The sequence below is a fragment of the Bactrocera dorsalis genome, chromosome 3 (genome assembly GCF_023373825.1).
Source record: "Bactrocera dorsalis isolate Fly_Bdor chromosome 3, ASM2337382v1, whole genome shotgun sequence".
NCBI classification, from domain to species: Eukaryota; Metazoa; Arthropoda; class Insecta; order Diptera; family Tephritidae; genus Bactrocera; species Bactrocera dorsalis.
In genome coordinates this window covers 7685854-7712468 of record NC_064305.1, presented here as the reverse complement: position 1 = coordinate 7712468, position 26615 = coordinate 7685854, and the positions used below count along the sequence as shown (strand labels likewise).

At 32.5% G+C, this 26615-nt stretch overlaps 1 protein-coding gene across 18 annotated transcripts in view; it reads left to right on the top strand.

The window, feature by feature from the left end:
- LOC105226885 (serine/threonine-protein kinase MARK2) overlaps positions 1–26615 on the top strand; it is a 53934-nt gene that overhangs the window by 5445 nt on the left and 21874 nt on the right. For 2 of the 18 annotated variants that reach the window (XM_049453856.1, XM_049453854.1), the window contains exon 1: positions 22186–23701. The exons of 4 other annotated variants lie outside the window; for them this stretch is intronic. In XM_049453856.1, the coding sequence (XP_049309813.1) occupies positions 22364–23701 (1338 nt within the window). In that variant the 5' untranslated portion in view covers positions 22186–22363. Of the gene's footprint in view, positions 1–9046; positions 9226–12092; positions 13439–22173; positions 23702–26615 lie in introns of those variants that run through there. 12 more of the 18 variants (XM_049453851.1, XM_049453858.1, XM_049453861.1 and 9 more) reach the window with 10 other exon arrangements.

Below are 26615 nucleotides of genomic sequence, written 5' to 3'. Positions count from 1 at the left end.
CCCACATGTGTCTAATGGACACAGTAAGATTTCGAATGATTTGAGAATGAAGGAGGGTTCTTCATGCATATCTATTTTCCACCATATGGCAGCTTGGAGGCAAATACAACTCTGATTTGAATTTGAAAGATAATCGGAGCAATAATAAATAGAACCAAAGCAAACCGACGGAAAACCAACGAATAGCGAATAAGATAAAAGAAATGGGGTTTCCCCTTTTTAGATTTATTTTTCACAAACAAAATAATAGCTCAATTATCGATAGCAACAAAAAAAATGTATTGCAAACTTTGATTCTAAATTCTGGGAATTTTAATAACTGAAGGTTTTAATTTGTGAGCGCTAACTGCAGTGCATTTTATTACTAGTTGGTTTCGTGCGTTGATTTGATACATTCTTGTCTAAGTAATGGCTAAGAAACTTACATCGGGCGAAATTCAACTTGCTCTTGAAGAAAATCTTACAATTGATGAGCAGCTCGTACCTTTTCGAGGACGAGTTTCATTCAAACAATATCTGCCCAGTAAACCTGACAAATATGGAATGAAAATTTGGTGGATTTGCGACAGTAAAACTAGTTACCCTCTATTTGGCATACCATACCTGGGAAAGGAAGGACAAAATAGGGCGGACAATTTGGCGTTCAACGTAGTCAATCAGCTATGTGAATCATACTTCCGAACTAACAGAAACGTTACTTTTGATAATTATTTTACAAGCCTGAATGCTGCAACATCTTGGGTCAAAATGGTTACACAGTAGTTGGAACATTAAGAAAAAATAAGCGTAGTATACCTCCAGCTTTTCAACCCAATAGAAGCCGTGACGTCGAATCTAATCTGTTTGGTTTCTCTAAAAATATGACATTGGTATCTTACGTACCGAAAAAGAACCGTGCTGTTATTCTCTTGTCTACGATGCATCATAGTAAACAAATAGATTCGCGTAATAAAAACAAATCTGAAATAAATTTGTACTACAATTCCACCAAGGGAGGTGTTGATACACTTGACCAGATGGTTCATGAATATACAGTTCGTCGTAAAACAAACAGATGGCCGGTTGCCTTTTTTCAAGATGTTATAGATGTTGTTGGCATCGCATCGCTTATTACATGGAAAAATTTATACCCTAATTGGAACGAGCAGAAAAAGAATATTCAAAGGAAACTTTTTTTACGAGAAATCGTAACTGAATTAGTGACCTCTCAGATACGGAGACGACACAAGAAAGAATTGTCAAGTTTAGCAGCCATTAAAAACGTGGTACGATCAGATCAAGGATCATCATCTAAGCAATCATTTGAACCTGTCGCAAAGTGAAAGAAGCGATGTCACATTTGCCCTTTGAAAATATCCAGAACTTCTAAACAGTGCTGTGATAATTGTAATCTGAACGTCTGTTCTGAACATTCTATAAAAACAATTCTTTGTAATATGTGTAAAGAAATTAATATGTAATGGAATAAAATATAACAACATAAAAGTTAATAAAGTTAAGTGCATTTTACTGTTTAATAAATGTCTTTGTATTCTTTCAAATGCCTTAGAATTAAATAGTGTGTCCGCTGGACACTACTGGTCAGATACGTTACAAAGGCATACTGGGTTGTTAAGGGTTAAATCAAATATATAAAAAAATATAAAAAATACTTAAAAAGGTAATACAAACATTTTATACTAATAATAATATTTAAAAATATAAAAATCATGGTAAGAAAATAATAGTAATAAACTGCATTTCATTAGTGTAAATGCTATTTTTGAATTTATTATGTTTGTCAGCGGTCTACAGATACATTTATGTATGTATTTACATATCCACATACATGGTTACATACATATGTATGTATGTTGGAACTATGAGTTTTTTCTGTAAAAAATGTGTTGGTTTAGTAGTGTCAGTTGCATTTACCATATTTATTCTTACAAATTCGATGTTTTACTATACATAGTTGTACTGTGCGCTTCCAAATGTAATTTCTTGAAAGTGATTCGCCAAAATGGGTAAGGGTTAAAAAAAAAGTGTTCCATTACAATAGTGTGCGCCCCACCTACCTGTTCATAGAAAAGAATTGTATTTTAAAACTCATAAACATGCTTATAAAAATGTGTCTGTATGTAAAAGTTTGTTTGAGATGTGCTTACGATTATCAGGTGATTGGGTATTCATGACGAATTATTTAATAAAAAAATAGCGCATATCCAGATTTTGATAAGATATTTACTAAGCAGCTGTACCTACGATTAAATAAATGCAATGACAAAAGAAACCCACGCAAATCACGTTGGGTGAGTGAACTTTGCATGTAATATAAAACAAAAGTACTTCCTAGTCCTACATATTTAAAGCGTAGACCGTAGATCATGCGTTGAAAATAAAACGCAACTTAATGAAAATGAGATTAAGTGATGATTAAGAATGTGTTTCATTTTTCTACATTCATAATCTTATTTGTATATGTATGTATGTACGTAGCTCGATAAAAATCGTAAAATCTACGGATAACAGTTTCACTTTAAGCATCGTCTATGAAAAATGAAAAAAAAAGAATACTTACAAAAACAATTTGTCAAAACTTTAGAAGTATCTAAAACTTAAAAAGGTTTACATTTCTTATTTTAAAAATGAAAAATTTTGAAGCTAACGAAATCAAAATGCCCGTTTTGCTTCAAAAGTGCGTATAACATATTGATTTCATGTAATAACACTGAAACTCGTTTTAAATCTATCTTAAAAACTCATCTTTCGAATATGTTGCTTTGCAGAATAAGTCAGCTTTAGGATACATAAACTAACTGTACCGAAACATATCTATCTGATGTCCTATGTCTGTTATTGTTGTTGTAATAGTGGCATATTCCATACCTGTAATAATTTGGTTAATGCGACCGATTTGGCAGTACTTGGCCGGATAAAAAACCCGTGTCCATACCGGCTAGCTACGTCCGTTTGTTGCGGGAATGGTTTCCATGCCTGTCTTTAAGCTAAGTTGCTAAACTCTATACTATTTTTATTGTTATTTGCTTATTATTTCTTTCTTTTAAGTTTATAACACTCAAAAGAAAACGTCGGAGGTTACCCTATAAAGTATACATATGTATATATAAATGATCAGTGTGACGTGCTGAGTCGATTCAGCCATATTCGTCTGAAAATATACTCCGCTAATCCCCTAAGTTGTTGAGACATCGATCTGATATTTCGCGTATGCCTATTTCTCCACAATTGTCGGAACCATCAATATCGGACCAATATAGCATACAGCTAGCATTGTTGTTGTCGGATAAAACTCCGGGTTCTTTCCGATTACGTGAACTAGACTGTTGCGGCAACGGTATAGCTGCCATACGAACTGACCGATTAAAAATAAGTTCTTGTGTGGATAATTTTAATTTTGGCAATATATCTAAAACAATGCTACAATGTCCGAAGATAGTGTTCAGACTGGACCATTATTGCACATAGCTACCATACAAACTGACCAAACAAAATCAAGATGAAGATTTCAAACCTTTTACCTTACCATTCACTGCTTTCACTTACATTTCTGACATTTCTCCTGATTAAGTTAGACCACATACGCAATTCTATGCATATACCAAATTTGCGTACATTTTGGATGTTCCGGAAAAGTTCCAACGTCATTCGACCGTTGTTTGTGTCATGGCGCCAGTATTATAAAAATTTCTTTAGTCAACACTTCATAATACTAGAAATATGTATATACATCTGTACATATTTTTTTAGATGCTTACATGATATTAAAATGTAGTGTATGTATGCATATACTATATCACAATGTTTTAAATTATATTAAATAACATGACAATATTAAATTATCCTAATATGTCATAAGAAGGGCATGTAAATTGTTGAATAAGTTGTACTTGTATGTATCTTTGTGTATGCGAAACAGATTTACAGCCACGAGAAACATCTTCAGAAATTTATTCTACAAATATACATATGTACATATATATGCATATGTGGATACGTTGTCAGATAATAAAAGCGAGATAAGATAAAGAAAGGTAGAGAGCGCACTTCAAAGCAATTGTCACGAGCATATACACTTACATGTCCATATGTATGCAGATAGTGGCGAAAAGAACAAAAAACAAATATACACAAAGGGTTGGATTACATTAAATGACGCAAATTAGTACATATATGGCTTTGTGATCACTTGGGGTAATTTAGTTTCTGAAGCATCCTAAGTTTGCTTAATAAACTAATTGTATTACAAATTGTCACAGCATAATTAATACATTGCATTCAAAAAATTGAAAATATTTAAATTGGAGTCTTCAAATTACTTGTAATTTTGAAGCCTTTTCGAAGCCTTCATGATTATCGTCAACAGTTTAAAGTTGTTGTAAAGTTGCCAAATAAAATATATAATAGTTATTATTATTTTATAGTTTATATTTTCAATATTTTTTTTATGTTCGGCATGGAATTTGTAATACCCAGAAGGAAACTTCAGCGACCCCAGGATCCAAATATAAATGACGTGCTGAGTGGATATAACTCTGGCCGTCTGTTTACTAGCGAACTAATTCCTCAGTGTTTGAGGTATCTAAATTGGTCTTAACACTCTCCCCCACTAAGTACACAGCGACCATATTCACAAGGAGTAAAGACTTGACCTTAATATTGAATTCGATGGCGTTAATATTCCGACTGTCAATAATCATAAAATTCTGTGCTTCTTCACACCTCATATAACCGTGTTTATTGCCCAAGTACAGAACTGCTACAAAATCCTGAAGTTGGTAGCCGGCAGCACAGGGGGGAAACGACAAAAAACCTTTCTGACAACTTACAAGGCAATCGACCGGACCGTCCCTACGCCGCACCAATATGATCACCTGGATCGCGTGAAACGCAGACTAGGAGTCTGTAAACTGGTCAGAATACTGCACTCCGAACTACGACAGGATGTCTCTTGATGTCTCCTATCGAACACCTGCATAGTGAGGCTCGTATGCTCGCAGTTAAGGAGCATAATGAACTCTGGGATGACTGCAGGAATGATTTCTGCAAAAACGCCCGAACAGGAACTGCTTGGAGCGTAACCGCCTCCTAGCAGCATCAAGAGGTCATTCCTCAACGACATCAGACAATATGCCGACCAGACTTCGGACGCAACTCATTCCGACAAGCACTGACCGCCATTCACCATGGAGCCATCAACATATTGACCGACTCCCTCCCATCCATTGCAGATGAAAAGCTCGAGTGGCCGCGAGAAACGAGAGTAACTCTGGCGCAGCTTAATTGTGGATACAGTGGCAGGTTAAACTCCTACTTATCTTGAATAGACCCTGACATATTTAATATACATACATATGTCCAGTGTGCAATTAGTCCCCGTATGACACTGGTTACTACTTTGCATAGCCTGCTAATCCTACTCATCTGACAACCTTCTCCATTTGGTCCCACTCCGTCGAAACAGTATGTTTCCTGGGCCTATCGTTGGATGACGTCTACGACAACCTATCTAATCCTTACCATTTTAACGTGGATTAGGTACCCTTAACCAGCTGTTAAGGGTATACGAGTATAAGTTCGGTGCCGCCAAAAATTAATATTTTTCGTTTTATTTAATAAATCTAACAGTGAAATGCTTATAATCAAGTTGTTATAACTAAGTCGTCTTTTATGCTGTTAAAGTGTATACTAAGCTTTCTTGCAAGCTGAAACTTTTGATATATAGAATCGGGATGCCACAAATTGCCACTATACATACTTATGTATAAACATACAAATGCTTACCTCAGCATGCGTGTATGCGCACTAACAGCTCGGTGCAAGCGTACTTACGCAGCTTTAAAATACTAATTACATAGAAGCTTTCGGAAAAATAAATAATAAAAAGTTAGAGATTGGTAAGTGTGCCACGTGCCCCATTTTGGATACAAAACCCACCCACCTTACCTTAAATGCATTTTTACATACATCTAACTAGTAAATGTGAAGACTTTTTGGGAATTCTCACGATAAAAATAACAAGTCTAGTTGCTCAAATAAAGTTGTTCGATTATGACCGGTTGTAAGTTGCAGGTACATACATACATATGTACATACGTATTTTTATATTTGGATGTATGTATATATATAAATTCAATTGTTCATATATCATACATACATATATTAGTTATTTATTTTTCTATAGGTGTATATATGGACGCTAATATGTTCCCAAGTGTGTGTAGTATCACAGCAGAGCGTTATCACATTTCCTTACCCGTGTATATTTGCTTCTGTTGTCATTTTAACAAAGATAACGACAAAAGATAAATCAAAAGATAAGCTTTTTAGACATTAACATATACGTACATATGTATATGTATATATGTGTGTGTAATAGTGCTTTCAAGCTACATATATAAATACATACTCATATACATATATCGACTTAAGCACAAATCATCTACTCGTACATAGATATTTTAGTATAAATAAGTAGGCATATACTTAGGTTTTCTCATATATGCACATATGCCTTGTATGTAGTATTATTAGCTGGCGTCAGCAATATGTATAAGAAGCAAAGCGTAAGATAATGAAAAGCAAAGTGCTAAGTGCCATATGAAAGGCACTCAGTTGGAAGAGTGAGAGAGGCCAAATCTCTAATGGACACATTGGTTGGATAGTTTAATTGTTGACATAGACCCGACCGATACTCTCTTCAACACCACTGTTGATGTTGTTCTATTTGTTGTTGTTATTGTCGTTGAGAATATGAGCGCCTCAAGTACGCTAAGTGGAAAATTCAACACAACCACGATCGCATAATAATGTTTATTTGGTTACTTACATAAATGCACACCAAGTATACATATATGTACATACTACCTTTACTAGCTCATCTGTCAGTATATACCAGATGGTTGTTTCTAAAATTAAGCGCAAGTTTTTTGCAAATTGAGAGCAGCTTGTCACAGAGGTTATGCGCCAGAGCTTAAACCGCACACATGCAAACAAACACATCGTACGCACCCACAAGTGCCTTCGTGTGCATACATTAGCCAACACTGTTGTGCCTGCATTTTGCAATAAAAGTAAAAATAACGAACTTAGTTGATTTTGAAAAAAAAAAAGTGTGTAGCTTCGACAGACGATTGCAAAAACACACATGCCGCGTGTATGTGTGTGTTTACATTTAAACACATACTTATAAGCTTTCAAACAAGTCCACATGCATGCAGCAATGTCCAGTTGTGTGCACTTACCAAGTTTTGATGGACATAACCCAATAAACTTTCGAGAAAACATGGAAGAATTTTTGAGGAGATTGCAGCATTGCCTTAGATAATAACACATACGTTCCCAAGACAGTGGGGTCTACGTAACCGGAACGGACCCGGATTTTTTATCCTGTCAAGGACTGTCAAATCGGCAGAATTCTGCCTCTACAGCAACAATAAACCATGTCAGATTTTTTTTCAAGCATGATAGCTCTAGGCTATAGTGGTCCGATATTGACAGTTCCAACAAATGATCAACTTTTTGCCGAGGAAACCGATATTGGCGGTTCTGACAAATTAGCAGCTTCTGGGAGAGAAAAGCGATATTGGCGGTGCCGACAAATGAGCAGCTTTTTGGAGAGAAATGAATGGATGCACAATTTCAGATCGATATTTCAAAAACTTAAGGGCTAGTTCATGTATATAAAGACTGGCATAACTAGAAACACCTGACCTCATCATGCTGATCATTTATATCTATAATTTTTTTTTAGGGTCTCCAACGTTTCCTTCTAGGCGTTAGAAACTTTGTGGCAAACTTAATATAGCCTGTTTAGGGTGTAATACGCTCTCCTATTACAAAGATAAGCAAAATGCTAGCTCGCGAAGTACGCAAGCGCGAAATTATTTAAAATTCTAAAACAAAATTTTTAAAATTATAAATTCGAGCTTGACTTTTTTCGGATTAAAATTTTTACCTGATTTTTTGGATTGAAAACTAATTTTTAATTTGTCAATTTATTATTAAAAATTTGAAAATTATTTTTAATTAAGACTCTAGGTGTAACTAAAAATAAGAATAATTTAAATTTTAGTGAAAATGTTTTTTAATGTATTATTTGAAACCCGTGTTGCGATTTTTTTAATTTAAAAAATTATTTTTCAATCTCGTATTTTGAATTATTCTTTAATTAATTTTTTTTTTATTTTGTGTTTAATTTTTTTTAAAATTATTTTTTAGTATTTAAAATTTCTTTTTTTTAATTTTGAATCACATAAATCCCAGTGTTTGGATTTTTTTTATTAATCCCGAGTCTGGGATTATTATTATTTTTTTTTAATGCCGTATTTGGGATTAAATTTATTTTTTAACCCGTAATCGGGATTATTTTTTTTTATTTTTTAATCCCGTATTTCGGATTTTGTAAAACCAATCTATTAATGTAATTAATGTGTTATGCATTGTGTGCAATTTTTATTATTATTTGGTTTCTTAAAAATTTTACTGTCACATTTGACAACATGATAACCATTTATGGCGCATTAATTAGATTACATTTTTAATTTGTATTATTTTTTAATGCAAGTTGTTTACTGGGACATAACATACATAATAGAAAACAAAAAAACAAGTTAAAAATTACTTGATATATACAGATATACTTGTATTGTCTGTTGCTGATGACTTCTGACTTGTGGCTTGTGGCTCATATTTACACTTGTCTCAATCTAAATTAGTTTCCTCATCGAAGTGAGAGCTTTTCAACGCAACGTTCTCTTTTGTACATGTTTGAGAATTGCAAAATCAAAAAAAAAATAAAAAATAAAAAAATGTCGAGAATTAAAAATTTCTATTCAACAACACTACATGTACATGGAGGCTTTGTGTGACTTAACTACCTTCTGTCTGCTTTAGATGAGTATGTGTGAGTGTACATGCATGTGAAGAGCATATGGAAAAGTGTGCGTGCTGGCCCGAGCCAGTGCTAGAGCCGGAGCACAGCCAGTGTACGAGCAGCCAGACAGTGGTATGAGAACAAGTCTAAATTGAATAGACTTCTCAGTATCATGGCGACGTTTAAAGCCTTCGTATTATAATAAAATTTTCGTTGTTGAAGCGTTCAACGGTTCGGTGCTGCGCGTACAATAACTATTTTTTTATAATATTAATAATAAAATATATACATATATATATATTTATACATATGTATGTATGTGTAAATATGTATATACCTGTGTGGTGAATGTACGTGTGATTGTGTGCTAAGCATAGATTATATACATATATTATAAATCGCATAAAAATATGTATGCTCACATATAATATAATAATTTAATCAACAAGTGCTGCTGCCTGACGGTTAGTCCGGTAGCTGGAAATGTGTAAAATTTTATAACCAAATTCTCTACACAATTCACATTTCGAAGCGTGGAATTCATTAAAGTCTGTGAAAACTAAATTGATTTGAATAAATTGATGAAAGAAAAATATACACACGCTGCTGCGCTGCTTATGTGCATAAGTTACACCTATACCCGCTGCTCACCATTAGTCATAAGTTGAATTGGAATACAAAAAGAGCTTTGCTACATTAAGTGATTTCAAGTTTCTTTAATTTTTTTCTTCAATGTTGTTTTTTTTCTACTCTTTTTTTTTGTTGTTACTTTTTGCATGCAATCATTGTGTCTAATGTGTTTTAATAAAAAATTTGATTAACTTACTTTACGTAATAAGCTCGTAGACTATAGCCTTACACTACATATGTATATGTACGTATAGTATATAATGTACATCAAAAATTTATCAAGTGTGAATAAGTGCTATTTTTTTGTGTGTTTCTTCTTTTAATTTGTACGTTATACGCTTTGCGTGAAGTGAAATAATACGGCACAACACAACAAACATACAAACACACATAAACGCATAGATGTACATATGTGTTCATACAGTTCAATGTATGTTAAAGAGCGTAAAAAGCGTAAACGCGTTGTGAAAAATGGTGCATAAGAATCCCCTCTAATCTATAAGTATGATGGCGCAAAGTGAAAACGATAGACTAAATAGACAGCAACAAAGCAAAATATCGCTAGTTGAAAGCTTCTACAAATATTTATTGCTTTTTTATACCCTGAACAGCATTTATTAGTATATTAAATTTGCCTGCCATGATGTTTCTAACAACTAAGGTTATTATAAAATTCCGAGTCGTTTAATTCATGTCCGAATGTTCGTTCGTCTGTACATACGCAAACTAGTCCCCCGCGGTTTTTGAGATATCGCACTGAAATTTTGCACAAATACTTTCCTCCTCAAGAAGCTCCTCATTTCTCGAAACCGGCAATATCGGACCACTATAGCATATAGCTGCCATACAAACTGTGCGATCAAAATTAAGTACTTGTATAACAAACATTTTGATTTGACGAGATATTTTCACAAAATTTGGTATTGCCCAAGGCAACGCTGCAATCTTCGAATAAAATTTTCAGATCGGAATACTATAGCCTATAACTGCCATGCAAACTGAACACCCAAAATCAAGTTTTGGTATGAAAACTTTCTTATTTGTGTAGGGTATTTTGTTATTTTTTCTTTTCAAATTAGCAGACCGACAACTTGCGGAGCTAAACCACACTTGTAGCACTGTTTAAAACAATTTTGTATGTATTTATATAGTTTATTGTGTGCATGTAGTTGACGTAATATTGCAATATGCGCTAAAAGCCGGAGTTCAAAAATTGCGTTAGTTTTTGCAATTGCTCAAATTAAAGCGAATTCTGTGAAGAAAAGTGAAATCAAGTATTTATAAAAAAATTTTTATTTCTATACATTTTTTAATTACATTTTTTTTTAAATAAAATTAAAAAAAAAAGAAAAAAAATTTATTTCAATTTAAAAAAATAATTTTAAAAATATTTAAAATTTATTATATTTTTTAGAAATATTTAAATGTTATAAAAATTTAATTTGGTGTTGTGCCTTAAACATTGTTTTGCTTTGCAGTAAAATATTTAATTAAGAAAATTTTAATTCCTTTCTAATAAAAATTTAATTTGGTCTTTGAATTAAAGTTTAAAATTAAAAAAAAATAATTTCTTGCCTAACTAAACTACAACGCGGACACACACATATACATACATATATTAAATATATTAAACAAGTTAGCTTTCTGAAGCACCATATAGTAATCGTAGGTCTCTAGCTAAGCTTTTTTCGGGTTGACATTGTTTAGCGATATTTTTGCTTTGCTGTCTTTTAATCTACAATCTTTCGAGCTTTTCTGTCTACCTACCTACCTATCTGCCGACATGTACCCACACTCTTCTACTTCACGAGATATGTGTGCGGTGTTTATTTGTGGTCTGAGCCGCGCCGATCAACAAACCACCCAACAGCAAATCAAAAGGAAAAAACAATAATTCCTCAAGTCTGAGCGCAGAATGCACACAGACGCGCACAAAAATGTGTATGTATGTGTACCTCCATTTTATGCGACGCAGTTGAATTTAGGCGCTGATTTAGACAAAAACCAAGCTCCATAAAGCTTACTAACTGCCAGCCGTGCAATGTAAGACTGGTATTTTCGAAAATGTAACGAAAAGGCGCACACACACACACACATACGCACAGGAACGCGGTGCTGCCGGAAAGCAGAAAGTGAAGTTCCCAACGGAGTCAAGTGGAGTTATATTTGTGTGTCAGCGCCAAAAAATAAGAAGAATAAAGAAGATTGCGATGAAATCCAAGCAATAAGGCGAAGTGTGTGTAAGACTCGGCTTGGCAATTTCAGTTGTCTTTATTGCATCGAATATTATGAGCGTCTGGAGTTTGTTGAAACTAAAAATTATATTTATACTTATACACACACATGTCTATGTAGAAAGGTGGAGATGCGGAAATTGTTAAAAAGTGCGTGCTTGCTTGACAGCTAATGCCGTTTGAAACAGTTAACAAAGGTGTACAAGCAGTAAAAATATAAAAAATTTGCCATTTTTGTTCTTGTGTTTGTGTGCTTGAGAAACAAAGAATAAACATCTTTTTTAAGATCAAATTTCAATTTACGCGCGTCGTGTAATCTTTTACAATGTAAATTTAAATTCTTATAAATCTAGTTGAAGTAAACAGTCAACAGTTTTGTGATTTGTATGCCAAAAATTTATTATTATATGTATATGTATGTATGTATAAGTAAATACGAGCATTAAAAATGTTCCAACAAGTTTTGTCTACAAAACTGAAATAAAACAAAACAACAACAACCAGCAACAAAAGAAACAAGTGCATAGTGCCAGGCTTCTCTTATGCCAATATGTGCAAAGTTGAACTGGGGCGAGAGGTGTATGTTAAAGTTGTCATATATAATATAAAACAAGTTATGGGCCAATTATCCAGTCATCACGACAAAAGAAACAATGAGAATCGCCTGTCGACCGCCACACATTTCAGCAATCGCAGTCATTCCATACGCAAGTCGAAGGTGCACAACAACAGTCATTCCACCTTGGAACCGCCAACGGCGGCAACATGTGAGGACTCGTCCCTGCTGCGCGTTGGCAATCCACGCCTCAAAGGTCTCGCCAATGGCCGACCAGTGACGATTAGTGAGATTGGCAAGCGCATAGATTTAAATACCAGTGATATATTCAATAGTAAAGACAAAGACGCGAGTAGTATCGTTGGCGGTGGCGGTGGCATTGGCAGCGGTGATGATGGCGATGACACATGGTCCAACAGCAACTTGTTGACGACGACAGTGCCGGCAACCGCTACACCACCGTACGCCACAACACCAATACCGTCAACGGAGAGTGTAACGGCGAGCGCTACGGTCACGGATGGCGGCAGCGCATCCAAGAACAAGACGTCAGGGCATTTAACCATTGCCGATAGATATCACAAAACAAACAATTGTTATTATCGCAGTCCGAATGGAAATTTCCATAAATTACCGTCCGATTCTTACCACAAAATGACGGATGGTTGTTATGTGCGCGCGGCCGATGGCACATTTCGACGCATTGAGCCGCCAAGTAGTAGTCTCATCAATGGCGGTTCGAATGGCGGCAAATTGCATCAACGCGGCGATGCTAGCGGCAGTTCGACGCGTATAAAAAATCATATGTTACGTTTTTTGAAACGTTCCAAAAGTCATACGCCCGCTACCATGAAGGAATTGGATAAGGAACGAGGGAAGGATAAAGAATTGAAATCGAGTCGTGGACGTAAAGCGCGTTTTCCATCAACAATACAAGAGAATAGCCCAAACACACTACCGGGTGGTGGCAAAACACCCAGTGGCAGCAATATAACGGCGGGTAGTCGTAACAATAAAGTTGTTGTAACCATGATGGAAGGTGGCGGTTTGCCAATAATAGCTACCAGTAAAGCGGAACGTTCCAAAAATAAAGATTCTTCAGCGTCGAACACGGCGGATGGCACGCGCAGTGGGCGTTCAAGGGTATGTATGCCATGGTGTGCTCGTGCGCGCGCGTGTATGTGCTTGTATGCAGGTTAAGCAGTACATAGGCCCATACTCTACATATCTACCATACTATTTACTAGTTCTTTACATAATTAAGTTTAGTATAGTTTGGCGAAATCTTGTACTTTTATAAGTAATTTAGCTTTCGAGTGGTGAAAATGTTGCAATACCGTTAATATGTCTGTAAACACATCAATTAGTGGGTATGCGCTCAATGGTGGTAGTTTTAAGGTTTTTTTTTATCAATATACAACAATTTGTTACATATTATATTACAGTTTAAGTGTACATTCTCACATCGTAGTGACATTTCAGCGTGCTTTAGTCGAACTTTCTTCTTATGCTTCAACTCATGATTTTTTTCGGATATATCAAACAAAATTCTGCGCTGTTCTGTTAATTAGTTTTTACATTATCCAGGGTTTTCATGGGTTTCTTGTCTATATTCTAATGAAAAAAAATTAAAAAATATATATTTATTCGGAATTAAATATTTCGTGAATTTAAATGTTCAAAAAATAATAATACAAATAAAAAAGTTCTCATAGATATAAAAAAATGCATACCAGCTGATCAAATTTGACCCGGACTGACAAATAAAAACTAAAATTCAATATATTTTAATATAAAAATTCCAACGGTTAATACCATTTTCCATACATTTGTTATAAACCTCGACTGATATTTCGAGTTTTGGTTTCGGCAGATTTTTGGAGCGCCATTCGTTAGATTTTCTGACAGTTTCGAGGTCATATTCATAAACCCACGTCTTGTCACCAGTAAGAATGCGTTTGACGAATAAAAGCTTCTCAGCTATGTTGTTAAGCTGTGTTTTGTGACCTCTGCTCGATGTGGTTTAAAAAAAAAATTGAAGTTTTTGGATATGAGTCTAGCATTAACGCGCTTAATACTCAAAACTTTAACCCCAATTCGCTGAGTCGTTCTTAAAGAGGTGAGGGGCCTATCGTTGGAAAACCTCTATCTATGACAACCTAACTAATCCTTACCATCCTAACGAGAATTAGTTACCGTTACAAAAACAACAACAGGTGTTGAAATCCTCTGCTATATCGCTGGTGGCTATACGACTAGTTTCAAATACTGTTGCTTTAACTTTTTGTGAAAGCAGCATCAGAACCGAGGATTGAACGCATCTTTTCCTGAACCTGAATATGTTTGAATGATTTTTGAAAAATTTTAACCAAATATGTTACAATTCATTTCATTCAAAAAAAAAAATTAAACATTTCAGCTGTGTATGTACGAATGAAATATATTCATATTATTAAACCGCAAGAAATCGAATAAAAAATAGTTTGTTATTTATTTTCCTGCAAAACGTAATAATTTAAAAAGCAAATAAGCTATAGAACTCAGTTTAACTCAAAATATATGTATGTATGTATATACTTTCATCTGATTATTACATTGCCGTGTAGAGGTCAACTGCGCACCATTTCTTATCAGCATAAATGGCCACTGAAAAGGAAACTTTCTGCGTTTGTTTTCCAATTCTAGCAAACTTTTGCTAAAGTGACAATTTCACTGAGATTAAAAAGTTCGCCTCATAATAAGAGACTGCGCTAGTTTTATTTGCGTGTCTTTATGCGCTTACGATGAATTCATTTTAAAGCACCACAGGCGTGTATTTTCGCTACATTTGCCGGAGCTTCTATCACAATTTTATTTACAGTTTTTAGATGCTGTTGCAAGCAGAAATTAAAAAATAATAACATGATTTTAACTGAAACTTATTCTCCAAATTTCACGAGAGATTTCAGATTTGATCAATTTATTATTACATTTGACGTCACTTTTTTATGATATGCATGAATGAATGCTTTCAAGTGATTAAATATCAAGTTGAAAATGAGTTCTCGAAACACTCATATGGTTACATTTTACACTTACCATTCGAATCCTTTTTTTAACTTTTATTTTCTTTTTCTTCCTGTCGTTTACCGTACTTATGCCATCCCTATCGTGCATAGTAAAATGCGGTTCTTTAGTTATTGTAAAGTTTAAATTTATTTTGGGATTATTTCTGTCTGTGTTTATTCTACCCACTGCGATAAACACGCTGGAGTTATCAATATAAAGTTTATTTTATTTTTACACACATTTAGGACTTTGTAGAATGAGAAATGTTTTTATTGCAGTTTCCTTCTATTCTCTATATTTAATTTTCTTATCACATCTAATCTAATAAGTACAAAAAACTCTTGCAAAACTACAAGTTTAGTTTCTTTTATTCAAGGGCAAGTTGTAATCGGTCATGGGCTTTTCAAAACTAGAATTTTTTCACTTCAACTTGTTAATTATAAAGTTGTTGGTTCTTTGTTGTAGCAATGTATGATTTTTACTATTTTCTAAAAATTTAGTTTTCCAAATTTCTTCGACCATTGAAGTACATACATACATATGTACATAAAATATATTTAATTTTTAACACTAAAATATAATTTCTTTGCACGAAAAAAAAATAGAAAATATTTAGAGTAGTATATAAAAGTATTTAAATTTTATTTCCTTTTTCTATTACAACATATTTTTTTGAAAAGCATTTAATTTTTTCTTAAAAATAATCTAATTTTTTTAAATATATTTTATAGTTTCTTTCTTTTTCGAAAATTTAATTTATTCTTTTAAAAAATTTCAATTTTTCTTAAAAATAATATTTAATTTTCTTAAATATAATATTTTTTTGCAATATTAGTAGTATATAAAAGTATGTATTTAAATTTTATTTCCTTTTTCTATTACAACATATTTTTTTGAAAAGCATTTAATTTTTTCTTAAAAATAATCTAATTTTTTAAAATATATTTTATAGTTTCTTTTTCGAAAATTTAATTAATTCTTTTAAAAAATTTCAATTTTCTTAAAAATAATATTTTTTTTTTATTTTTTTTAAATATAATATTTTTTTTGTAATTTTTCTTAAAAATAATATTTTTTTAAGATTTTTTAAAAAATTCTTTCTACTTCAAAAATTGATACTTTTCAAAAATCTAATTTGTTCCTTTCAAAATTTTAATTTTTTCTTAAAAGGTTCTTTTTTTAATATTTTTTTTATATCTTCTTTCTATTTCCAACTGAGTTTTTGGGTTTTTACTATTTTTTTATTTAGAGATTTCACTTCAATTTCGTTGGTGACATACATACATACAAATACATATTTTGTTAAATTATAATTTTATGGTATCTGATCTGATCGATTTAAATAGTTTGAACGAAACAAATTACAAATTAAAAATAATAACTAATATTTCCCGAACTCTACGGAAATTTTATTTACACCATTCACAAATGTTTGGCAATTGCTTATTAAATTCACATTCATCATTTCGAAAGTCAAGTGTCAGAATTTATCTCTGCAAAAGAAAGCAAGCTAACTCAAGCGTACGGTATATTTGAGCCTTAGCGCGCTGCGCTGCAGTCTTAGCGTGTATGACTTACGATTTTATTGAGTTTTGTACAATTGATAGTCATCATTATAATCGACGGATGTCATTATAGAGTCGCCAGTCATCAGCACAGCCGAATCTCAAATAGATATTCGTCATTCGGTACGGTTGTATCCATTAGTCATGCTATCGCGAGCGTTAGTTATAATAGTATACTGATTTTACTGTTCACTTTGCATTGGGGAACATTATTGTTGAGCTGTAATTTTAATGAAAAATTGTAATTTGAGATGTTTAAATTTTTTTCTTTTTTTAAACATTCTTAAAAAAGTATCAGAAATTTTGTATAATATATTTTGGTTCTTACGCAAAAAACTCGCACGTTGCCTGAGATTGCAGACCAAATTGAGCAATATCTTAATACACATGCATATGCGTTTGAAGCTATATTTTTTTTCTTAAACATTATGCAAGAAATGCATTTCAGGTTTTATTCAACTCAATACGCTTTGTAGTTAACAATTAAGAAAATGTGAGTCATCAGCGATAAACAATGTGTTTGCGCGTATTTTACAACATTTATAACATTTTGTGTATGTATTGAATGTATGCTCGCATACATAAGTATATGTATGTATGCGTGTACTTATGAGCTACAGCCAATCACTGTAAAAGCCAACTTGTTTTTTTTTTTGTTTGTTTTGTCTGGTGATAAGATCGAATTTTTTTATAATACTTTTAACTATATGTTTGTATTTATAACTACGTTAGTATTAATTAATATCTAATAGCTTTTTATATGTTTTATAAGCACACGTGTTTGTTTGTCTTATTACAAACTGAATGTATATAAATGTATATAATTTTTAATACACATATCTTCTAAACATCACATTTCAAATAGAACATTGTGCACATTGCATCGCTAATGCATTAAGTTAACTTAATTCGTAAATGTATGTATGTATTTACAAAAATGTACATCCGTTATGCTAATGTTGAGCGTATCTTTGTCTGTAATCTGTACAAATTAATCGGTTTTAACTGTTGACGCATCCTTATTTCGCACAACATTTATTGTTCTTTTTTTCTACTTGTAGTACTTTAACAAGTGAATCGTAAACTGAAAGCTAATTTTTTTGTTGTATTTAATTTCAGATATTTCAGCTACCCACCCTAATTCCTAAAATACTTTTAAGCGAATGCAAAAAAAAAACTATTTGTTATTTACATACATAAACTTATACATATTTTTATTAATGAAAACAAAATTAGCTGTATAATTTCGCATGTATGATAGTGCTATGCAATTTGTGCCGTGCAAAGAATTATTTTGGCAAAAAAAAAATTATATAATTTGTAAAAAACATGCTTAGCTCTAAAAAAAAAGCGAAATTTGCACCCAAAAAATCTTATTACTGAATTAACTTCAACACAATGGATCTTTGTAGAATAACTCAGTACACAAAAGTAGAGCATATGCGTATAAAAGTAATTTTCTGGTAAAAATATACGAATGAGGCGCAATAAATAGCCTCAAATGGCGCCTCACCATTTTCTATCTATATCTACTACTATTTTAAACCTGAAGATGCTTTTTCAATTACGTTTGAATATTTTCTTGCATAAAACAACACTCTTTCATCTGCGCAGGCTTAGCATTCGATACATGTACATATTTATTATTAGTTAATTACAAATCCAAAGTAACTAGCCCATTTTATACGCAGACTCCAATCATGTCATTCAGGCGGTGAAACTAATAACAATTTTGTTAAAAAATGTACATGGCTGCGCTTGCTTTCACAGTTTTTAGAACAAATTGATGATTAATATCTGTTCTGAGTCATTAGTTTTCCACAAATTATTAACAAAAGACGTGTTTCCTTCGAATTTTGTGATTTTAAAATTGATTATCGCACGTTTATTTTATTAAATTTTTGAATGGCTAAAATCTACATAGATCTATTGTGTTGCTCACATATACATACATAACGTATAAGCATATACATATGTATCTGTAGTTAATGGGTAGATTACGCGATTTTCTCTTTAAACGGTTACAAGTGCAGATTTTTTATCAGAGTAATGAGCTAGATATGAATTCGCACACGTGAGATAATGAAGTGGCACGCATATTAAAGTCGTTTGTCAATTATTATTTTCTTTTAATATCGCTTTTTTTTATTTATTTTTTTAACGTTAGCGCTAAATTTTCATTTGCTAATTTTAAATGAAACGTATTTGTGCATTCAGAGGCATTATGCTATTAAAAACATTTGTCTAATAGAATACTAACATCGCAAGCTGTTTGTAATTTGATTGTAATTAATTTTTTTATACACTTATGATATATAATTTTCTTTTTTTATCGTTTTTAATATTCCATTCAACATAAGCTGTTTAACAAAAACACCCACAGATACGTATAGGCTTTTTGTATGTATATGTTCTAATTATAAGGTAGTTGTTAAGCTTGTCTTTATTCTATTTAGCTAATAAGGTTGTAAGAGGCCCGAACACCAGTTAACTTTTGTAAGAGCGTGCTTTAAACGTGCAGATCATGAGTTATCAGAATATTATAAATTTTTTTCCATTCATACACTGCACAATAACAAAGAAACGTTTTATTGTTTATTTTTTTCTTTATAAAAATATAGAAAAATAATAATAAATTAAGAAAATGTGAAGCACACAATCAGCATAACATTCATGAGTAATAATAACCTTATCTCTAAACAATAAAATGGCTGCTAGTTCAATATACATAGTATAAGGAACTGAAATGAACATTCGTACGTACAAGGAAATATACATACAAACATGCCTAAATGAATTATTCACATGTGTGAAACGTTTCCTAACTTCAGTTTCATTTTATTTCTATTTTTGTGCTATTTACATATTAATATCTGGGACTTGTTGCACAAATTACTTTTTTCTTTTGCTCGCGCGTGTCTCCAAAACTTGTTTCTAGTCAATACTCATACCCACACATTTATATATTTCTCTAATAACATATATTTATATATGCCATATAGTATATTTAGAATAGCGCTCACGCACGCACGCACGATATACTATTTAAATACAAAATTTATAAAAGGAACAGCTGTTTTTTGTTTATGCTACAAACCCAGTGTTGCCACTCATGCACATCGATTTATGATGCGATTTAAAAGTAAAAGCTTGCAGAAGCCAATAATGAGCAGATGCTTCAAAAACGTCAAAACAAAGAGTACAAGTAATAGTGCAATATTGTGAGTGGTCACGTGAAACGCAAAGTAAACGACCTTGAACAGAAATTTTCAATATGCGCATATATGTATGTATATATTTACATTCAAGCATACGCATATACTTATTACGTATTTGACGGACTGATAACTAGAACACAGCGCCGTTCTAATTGCATAAATTTTTCAGTTTTCTATACATAATAGTATTTTGGTTTATATATGTATGTCATGCATTTATTTTTACTTTACGACATGTTTTTGGTGGCGACCAAACGTCAAACCAATGCGTAATGGGTTCCTAAAAAGCAAAGATGTCTGTATATAGATTATGGGTTATTGGAAGTAGGTTAGGTTAAATTGTTTTTTGTATTTAACAAATATATACATATGTAAATTGATTTTTGGCTAAAATTATACACAAATTGTTTTATAACAGCAATTATTAAAATAAAGCGTATAAGAAGACAATATATAGATAAACTTATCAAGGTTGACATAACATTGATAGATTAATGCCTTTAAAAATTTGGCACAATGCAATTATCTTCAGAAGAAAGCTCAAAATTAATATTAAAATGTCCAAAAATCTTAAATCGAAAAATTTTAATACATATTTACATACTAATTCCTTAAATTCTAAGATAATCTTATCAAAATATTGGAACCTAAGTGACGAGAAATCGCTCTCATTAATTTCCTAAACTCATTTTTTGCTAATTATAGCTCTGTGATAATTTATTAATTTATCTATGTTAAAAAAAAACACCAAATTACTTGCTAAAAATGCTAACTCACATATGTATTCACCATGTATGTATATTTAACTGAACTTCCTTAAGGCCTGCACTTTAAAGCACGAAGTAATAAGATTTTATATTAATTATATAATATAATTGTTATGCACATCTATAGAAATTCGAATGTGATATGACGGAAACCGTTAATTTTGTAAATTATTTTAGTAAACAAAAGTAATTATGACTTTGTTGTCACATAAATTGTTGCGAATGAGTATAATCTACATTATTGACCTAACTTATTTAATGTTCTAATTTTAAAACGCCATATTTGTTCTATGCACATTAATGCGAATCACGTTTGCGACAGTGGAAAATTACTTGACAACGAACTATATAGTTAAACTAATTCTAAAACAAATATTTGACTCCACAGGTTTTTTGTTGTTCTAGTGCTGGAGAAAACTACTTCCTTTAATTATAATAACTGAAATGTGAGAATTAGAAAGTAAAGATAAAAAGTGTATAGCATGAGTTGATGAGTATACGCGGATTAACACTTTCTGGTTAATTACTTAGAGAACTGATATAAAATATTTAATAAAATACATATTTCCCTCGGTAAATTTACAATTAAATTTATGTATTTGCTTATTTCGAGCACAAGTCTAAGGCTGTGTGCATAATATATTAATAAACAAAGTGTCGTAAGAGTAACGGTTTTTTAAACCTTATAAATCAATTAACGTCACGCTAAAGTCACATGTTTTAACTTGATACTTTTATATTTTTTCGGTAAATTCATATTTGAAGTCTTACGCCGCTCGTATATTTATTTATTTTGTAGATAATTTGTTGTTATTTTTCTTCTAAAAGGAAAATTAATTTTTTCACAATATTACTCAATAATTTTTACATTTATGTTCTAATAATAAAGAAGTTTTTAAAAATATTTTTTATCGACAGAAAATGTTCGTATGACACCCACTGTACTCAATTTTACGAGTACTATAATTTATATTTTAGTAAAGTACAATGTATACATTTTGTTTTATATACAAAAAATTTCATTCGCTGATTTATGTGGCAACCTCAATACTATTTTAATTGCAACTAGCTCATAAGTTTTTATAATATCATTATTTAAATTGTACTTACAAAAATGTTTGTTTTCTACAAAAATCAAACAGTTTAAATAACGGTATGCCTGATACTATATAGAAATACTACTGACTAACACCACCACGATTTCTATTGTGTACCAGGCTACGTTTCAGTGCTTAATTTTTTTATTCCGGTATAACACATATTTCGTGAACCTACAGTTTTATTTTAGATTGGAGATAAAAGTAGTAAAAAAAAAAACAAACACAAATCTTGCAACAACTCTATTTCACACACATAAAATAACACGTTGCACACGCGCACTAGTGTGTAAACCATAAACAGAGGAGTTGCAACGGTTAAACAGTGATAGCTTTATTTTAATAAACTCAATTACTTGACTATTAATTGGTCATGCGAGAAATGGAAACTCCTGATTTGAATCGTAGTGATAGTACGCGCAAAAGCTTTCGTTTGCCAACGCATCGTAAGGGTATGGCACCAGCACCACCGAGCATTACAAAAGTCGATTTAAATATCGATGACAATAGTGATGCAGTTGTCGGACGAATTGATGATACACCACAATCAATTACCAACCCCAGTGGTGTGGACGAATTGTATTTAGTACAGGGCTCGACTACGCAACGCTCCTCCAACGAAAATAATAATACGAAAAATATTGTCGATAATTCGGAAATCATACCACGACTCAATCGTATGACCTTAGCCAGAGAAACGGATATTATTATAGATGAAGATGTGGTGCGGCTGCGCAATAGAATACCAACAACACGCAATGCCGCCTCTTCGATAACACCATATACGGATAAGAAGTTGACCAAGGAGCCCACTTTGGTGCTCACCGCTGAAGATGATGTGAATGTGTCGTTTGCGCTCGGCTCCATTGAGAAGCATATTTTCGAAATGGAAGAAAGCTTCAAGAAAATGGAAAATGTCAGACAACCTAGCATTGATGAATTGAAATTGGATCGCAAGAAGCAAAGTAAACGTTATGGCGAAACGGAGAATTTACTACAGCCCGGCAATAGTGAAATGGCCTCGGGTACCGGTTTCAGTTATCTAACGCCACCCTCCGATTTGGAGAATTCGAGCGATTCAATCACCGATTTTCAACGTGGCACTGGCGCACGCAGCTCTGTCGGCGCATACTCCAAAGTCGCTACAACACCGTATAAAACGAAAATTACGCGCACTTCTTCCGACAGCAAGAATACCGAAACAATGGCAACGCGTGACATCATCAAACAGAAGAAGATTGTGGCCAATAAAGAGTTACCAACGCCATCACAATCACATGCTAGAGACGTTATGCGTTATGGTACTGAGTCGAAACGTATTATCCCCACTATGAATACCACAAATACCACGGCGAACAGCGCCACCACTCCGACTAGTGGCGCTGGTGGTAAAACGATCTCGCAAACAGATGGTGCTATAATCGATAAACATCGTGAAGAGAATTTGAAAAAGTTTGAATCGATGATTAATCAACGAGCGGCAGCTAGTAAAACTGCAGCTGCTAAGCATGCGCAAACGGCACGTATGTCGGTCGTGCCTAGCGAACGTTTATCAAGACCAACTAATCCCATTACAACACCACCCAAGGTGGCAGCAATGCCACATATGCCACCGGCAACGGGCGAAAGGACCGCAACGGCAACTGCAACAAATGCTGTGCACAACGTTTACAATAATCGACATGTTGGCAATGTAATGCACAACAATCAGGTAAAGATTGCGCATCTAGGGTAAGCATTTACGTTTGTCCTACAAATGTGTCACTTGTAAAGTCCTATTATATAAGAAGTGTTACTATTACTACGCTTGTAGCTAGCTTTAAATAGCACACAGGCTAACTTTGTAACTATGAAATATTAATTATATTTTTTTTTTTGTATTATGTAAGTTTTATGTATTTGGTATGAGTTAATGGCACAGGTGAAAGCATACAAGTAGTGATTGTATAATTTGCCCACTTAACGCTGTTACATCTAATGCTCACTCACCCAACTGCTCCACTGATGTGTCATGTGTGACTTAAATATTAAAAAATTAAAACCCAAAAAAAACACATTTAACCAATAATCAACGCAAAGTCACCGACAATGTGTTGCACATTTCACATAACAAACGATCTAAACAAAAATTAATTGCGTATGAACCAAATATTTAACAAAATTATTGCATTACAAAATTAACGCTCGTTCATAGGCGCATATATAGTACGTAGGTGCGTATATATCCTTGTACATGCTTGGTTTAGCGCGAAAAAGGTGTTCGGCCAGTCGTTAACCTTTAGCAAATTATACCGAACACCTTCGTTCTCTAAGCCGATATTATATTTTAATCAAATTCATAAGTACTAAAATTAATATGTATGTTTTTCTAACCGTCGTTGGTTTTACATTAACGTCTTCACTAAATTTTTTTTATTTGGATGTAATATAAAATGCTTTCTCGATTAAATATTTCACAAAGGTAGTGAAATTCGTCATTTTTTTGTGTAAAAATATAGAAAATAGAAAAAAGTAGGGAGCTTTGGTGTGTAATTTAAAAACTGTTGCATACTTTTTGGCGCGCTACCATTTTTTTTTAAATATCTGCGACTATTTGCAAACATGTAAACATAATTTGAGTAAATTCCTTGTAAAATTATTCGAAATGAAATATTTTACTACACACAAACGTTAATCATTCCAATGAAGTTCTATACTAACAGCCGGTTTCACCAACTTAATTTAAGTGAAAAATAATTAATTTTAGTTTCACAATTTGTTTAAATTTTTATTTAAATGGCCGTGCTTTGCCATTTAAATATTATTTAAATCCAGTATTATGCAACTATGTTTATGTTTTGCTATCAGCTGATTTGACAAATAAATACAATTTATTTGTTTACATAAATCAGCTTTTACTCTTACCAACTTCCCTGTCTTATAGGTTTTGGGACGCCAAATGTGAATATTGGTGAAACGCAGAAAACTTAAGTCCGAAGTTAAATAAAAATTAAAATTAAATTTAACTTAATTTTCAATCAAAAGTTTTCGTGAAACCGGATGTAAGTGTTTGTTCGCACCCTCTCAAGTTGTTTGAAAAACAAACATTTTTTTTTTATTATTATCATGGTGCACTCTACTTTAACTTTTTTTAAGTTCGATGTACTCTCAAGCATATTAAATTGTATGATTGTATAAAGTGTGAAAAACTGAACTCATTTTCTCATTCATTCATTCATTCATATTTTGAGGTTATAGGTTAACCAAAAAAAAAATTAGTTGTAATTACTAAAAGACAGAATTAATATACAGTAAATATATGACACTGACTATATTTACTAACTTTCTCTCCCGTAATTACAGGTTCCAGCAATTACTTGCATTCATCTGTTTCCCCCCCCTCTATCCCCAATTATTTCGCTGCGTGAACGAAGTATGCTCTCATTCACGTCATAAAATAATTAACCGAACTAATATTTTTCGAATTGTAGCCAAATGTACACAAATACACCAATACAATTTGTGTATGTTTGTGCGTGCCGCAGCACACCCATTTGCCGAACATATTCCGGCGCTGTATATGGAAACTGCACCATTACAAATTAATGTTCGACCTAAATTTGTTGTATTTCCGCATTTGGTATACGTAAAGAAAGTAAGGAAAGAGGCAATGATAATTGTAGAAATAATTGTGCGATTTTCAAAGTCAACATTTACCGTTCGAAATGCTTACGCGCATAATAATTAGTTAGTATATAAGTCAATGCGTTTAAATGTGCGTAAACGTCGAACTATTTATTCAATGTATTGGAAGAAAAATAGGGAAAAGTTGAGTTTTTGTTACGCTAACGCTCGTTGTAACAATATCTTTAGTTAATATGTAAGCTAACTATTGTAAACGGTGTCATTCAGCGAATGAAAATTGCCTTATGTGATCTCTAAAGGTTTTCCAACACTTTCCAAATTTTTTTTTTATTACTAAATGGTATTTAGATTTTGCTAAAAAAAAAAGAAAAAAGAACAACATTTAAGCACTATTTCTTAACAAAATTCTACAGACGACCCTTGTTCTTTGTTAACAAATTTGATTACCAAAAAAAATAATAAAATAGAATACCAAACGTCATGCTTTTTGTGAAGAAAAAGACATGCACAAAATTTCGGATCGGTATCTCAAAAACTAAGGGACTAGTTCGTGTATATACGAACGGACGTGACCAAATCGATTCAGCTCACTACGCTGATTTTTTATATATAAACTTTATAGGGTTTCCGCCTTGTCCTGCTGTGACTAACTTAAATTTGCCTAATTGCTTGTTTAGGGTATAATATAAATTTTTTTTTTCTCAGATTAGTTTAACAGACAGGGAAAAATACGCTTTATGTTGGCAAAATTCACTTTCATCAACTTTAGCTCGTTATTATGACTGATTGCTGTTTTCTAGAGGGGTAAAACTTATATACTTTTCATTGCATATAAACCGTAATGCCGAGTTGCTACTACTTTTACTTTTCGACGTACATATCTGTGAGATTTGTTGCTGATTTTAATAAATATAAAAAAGTAGATATTTTTTCTAATATTTTTTTTTTTTTTATAAAAAAGTATACATTTTTATTTCTAATCTTTTTTTTTAATGAAAAGA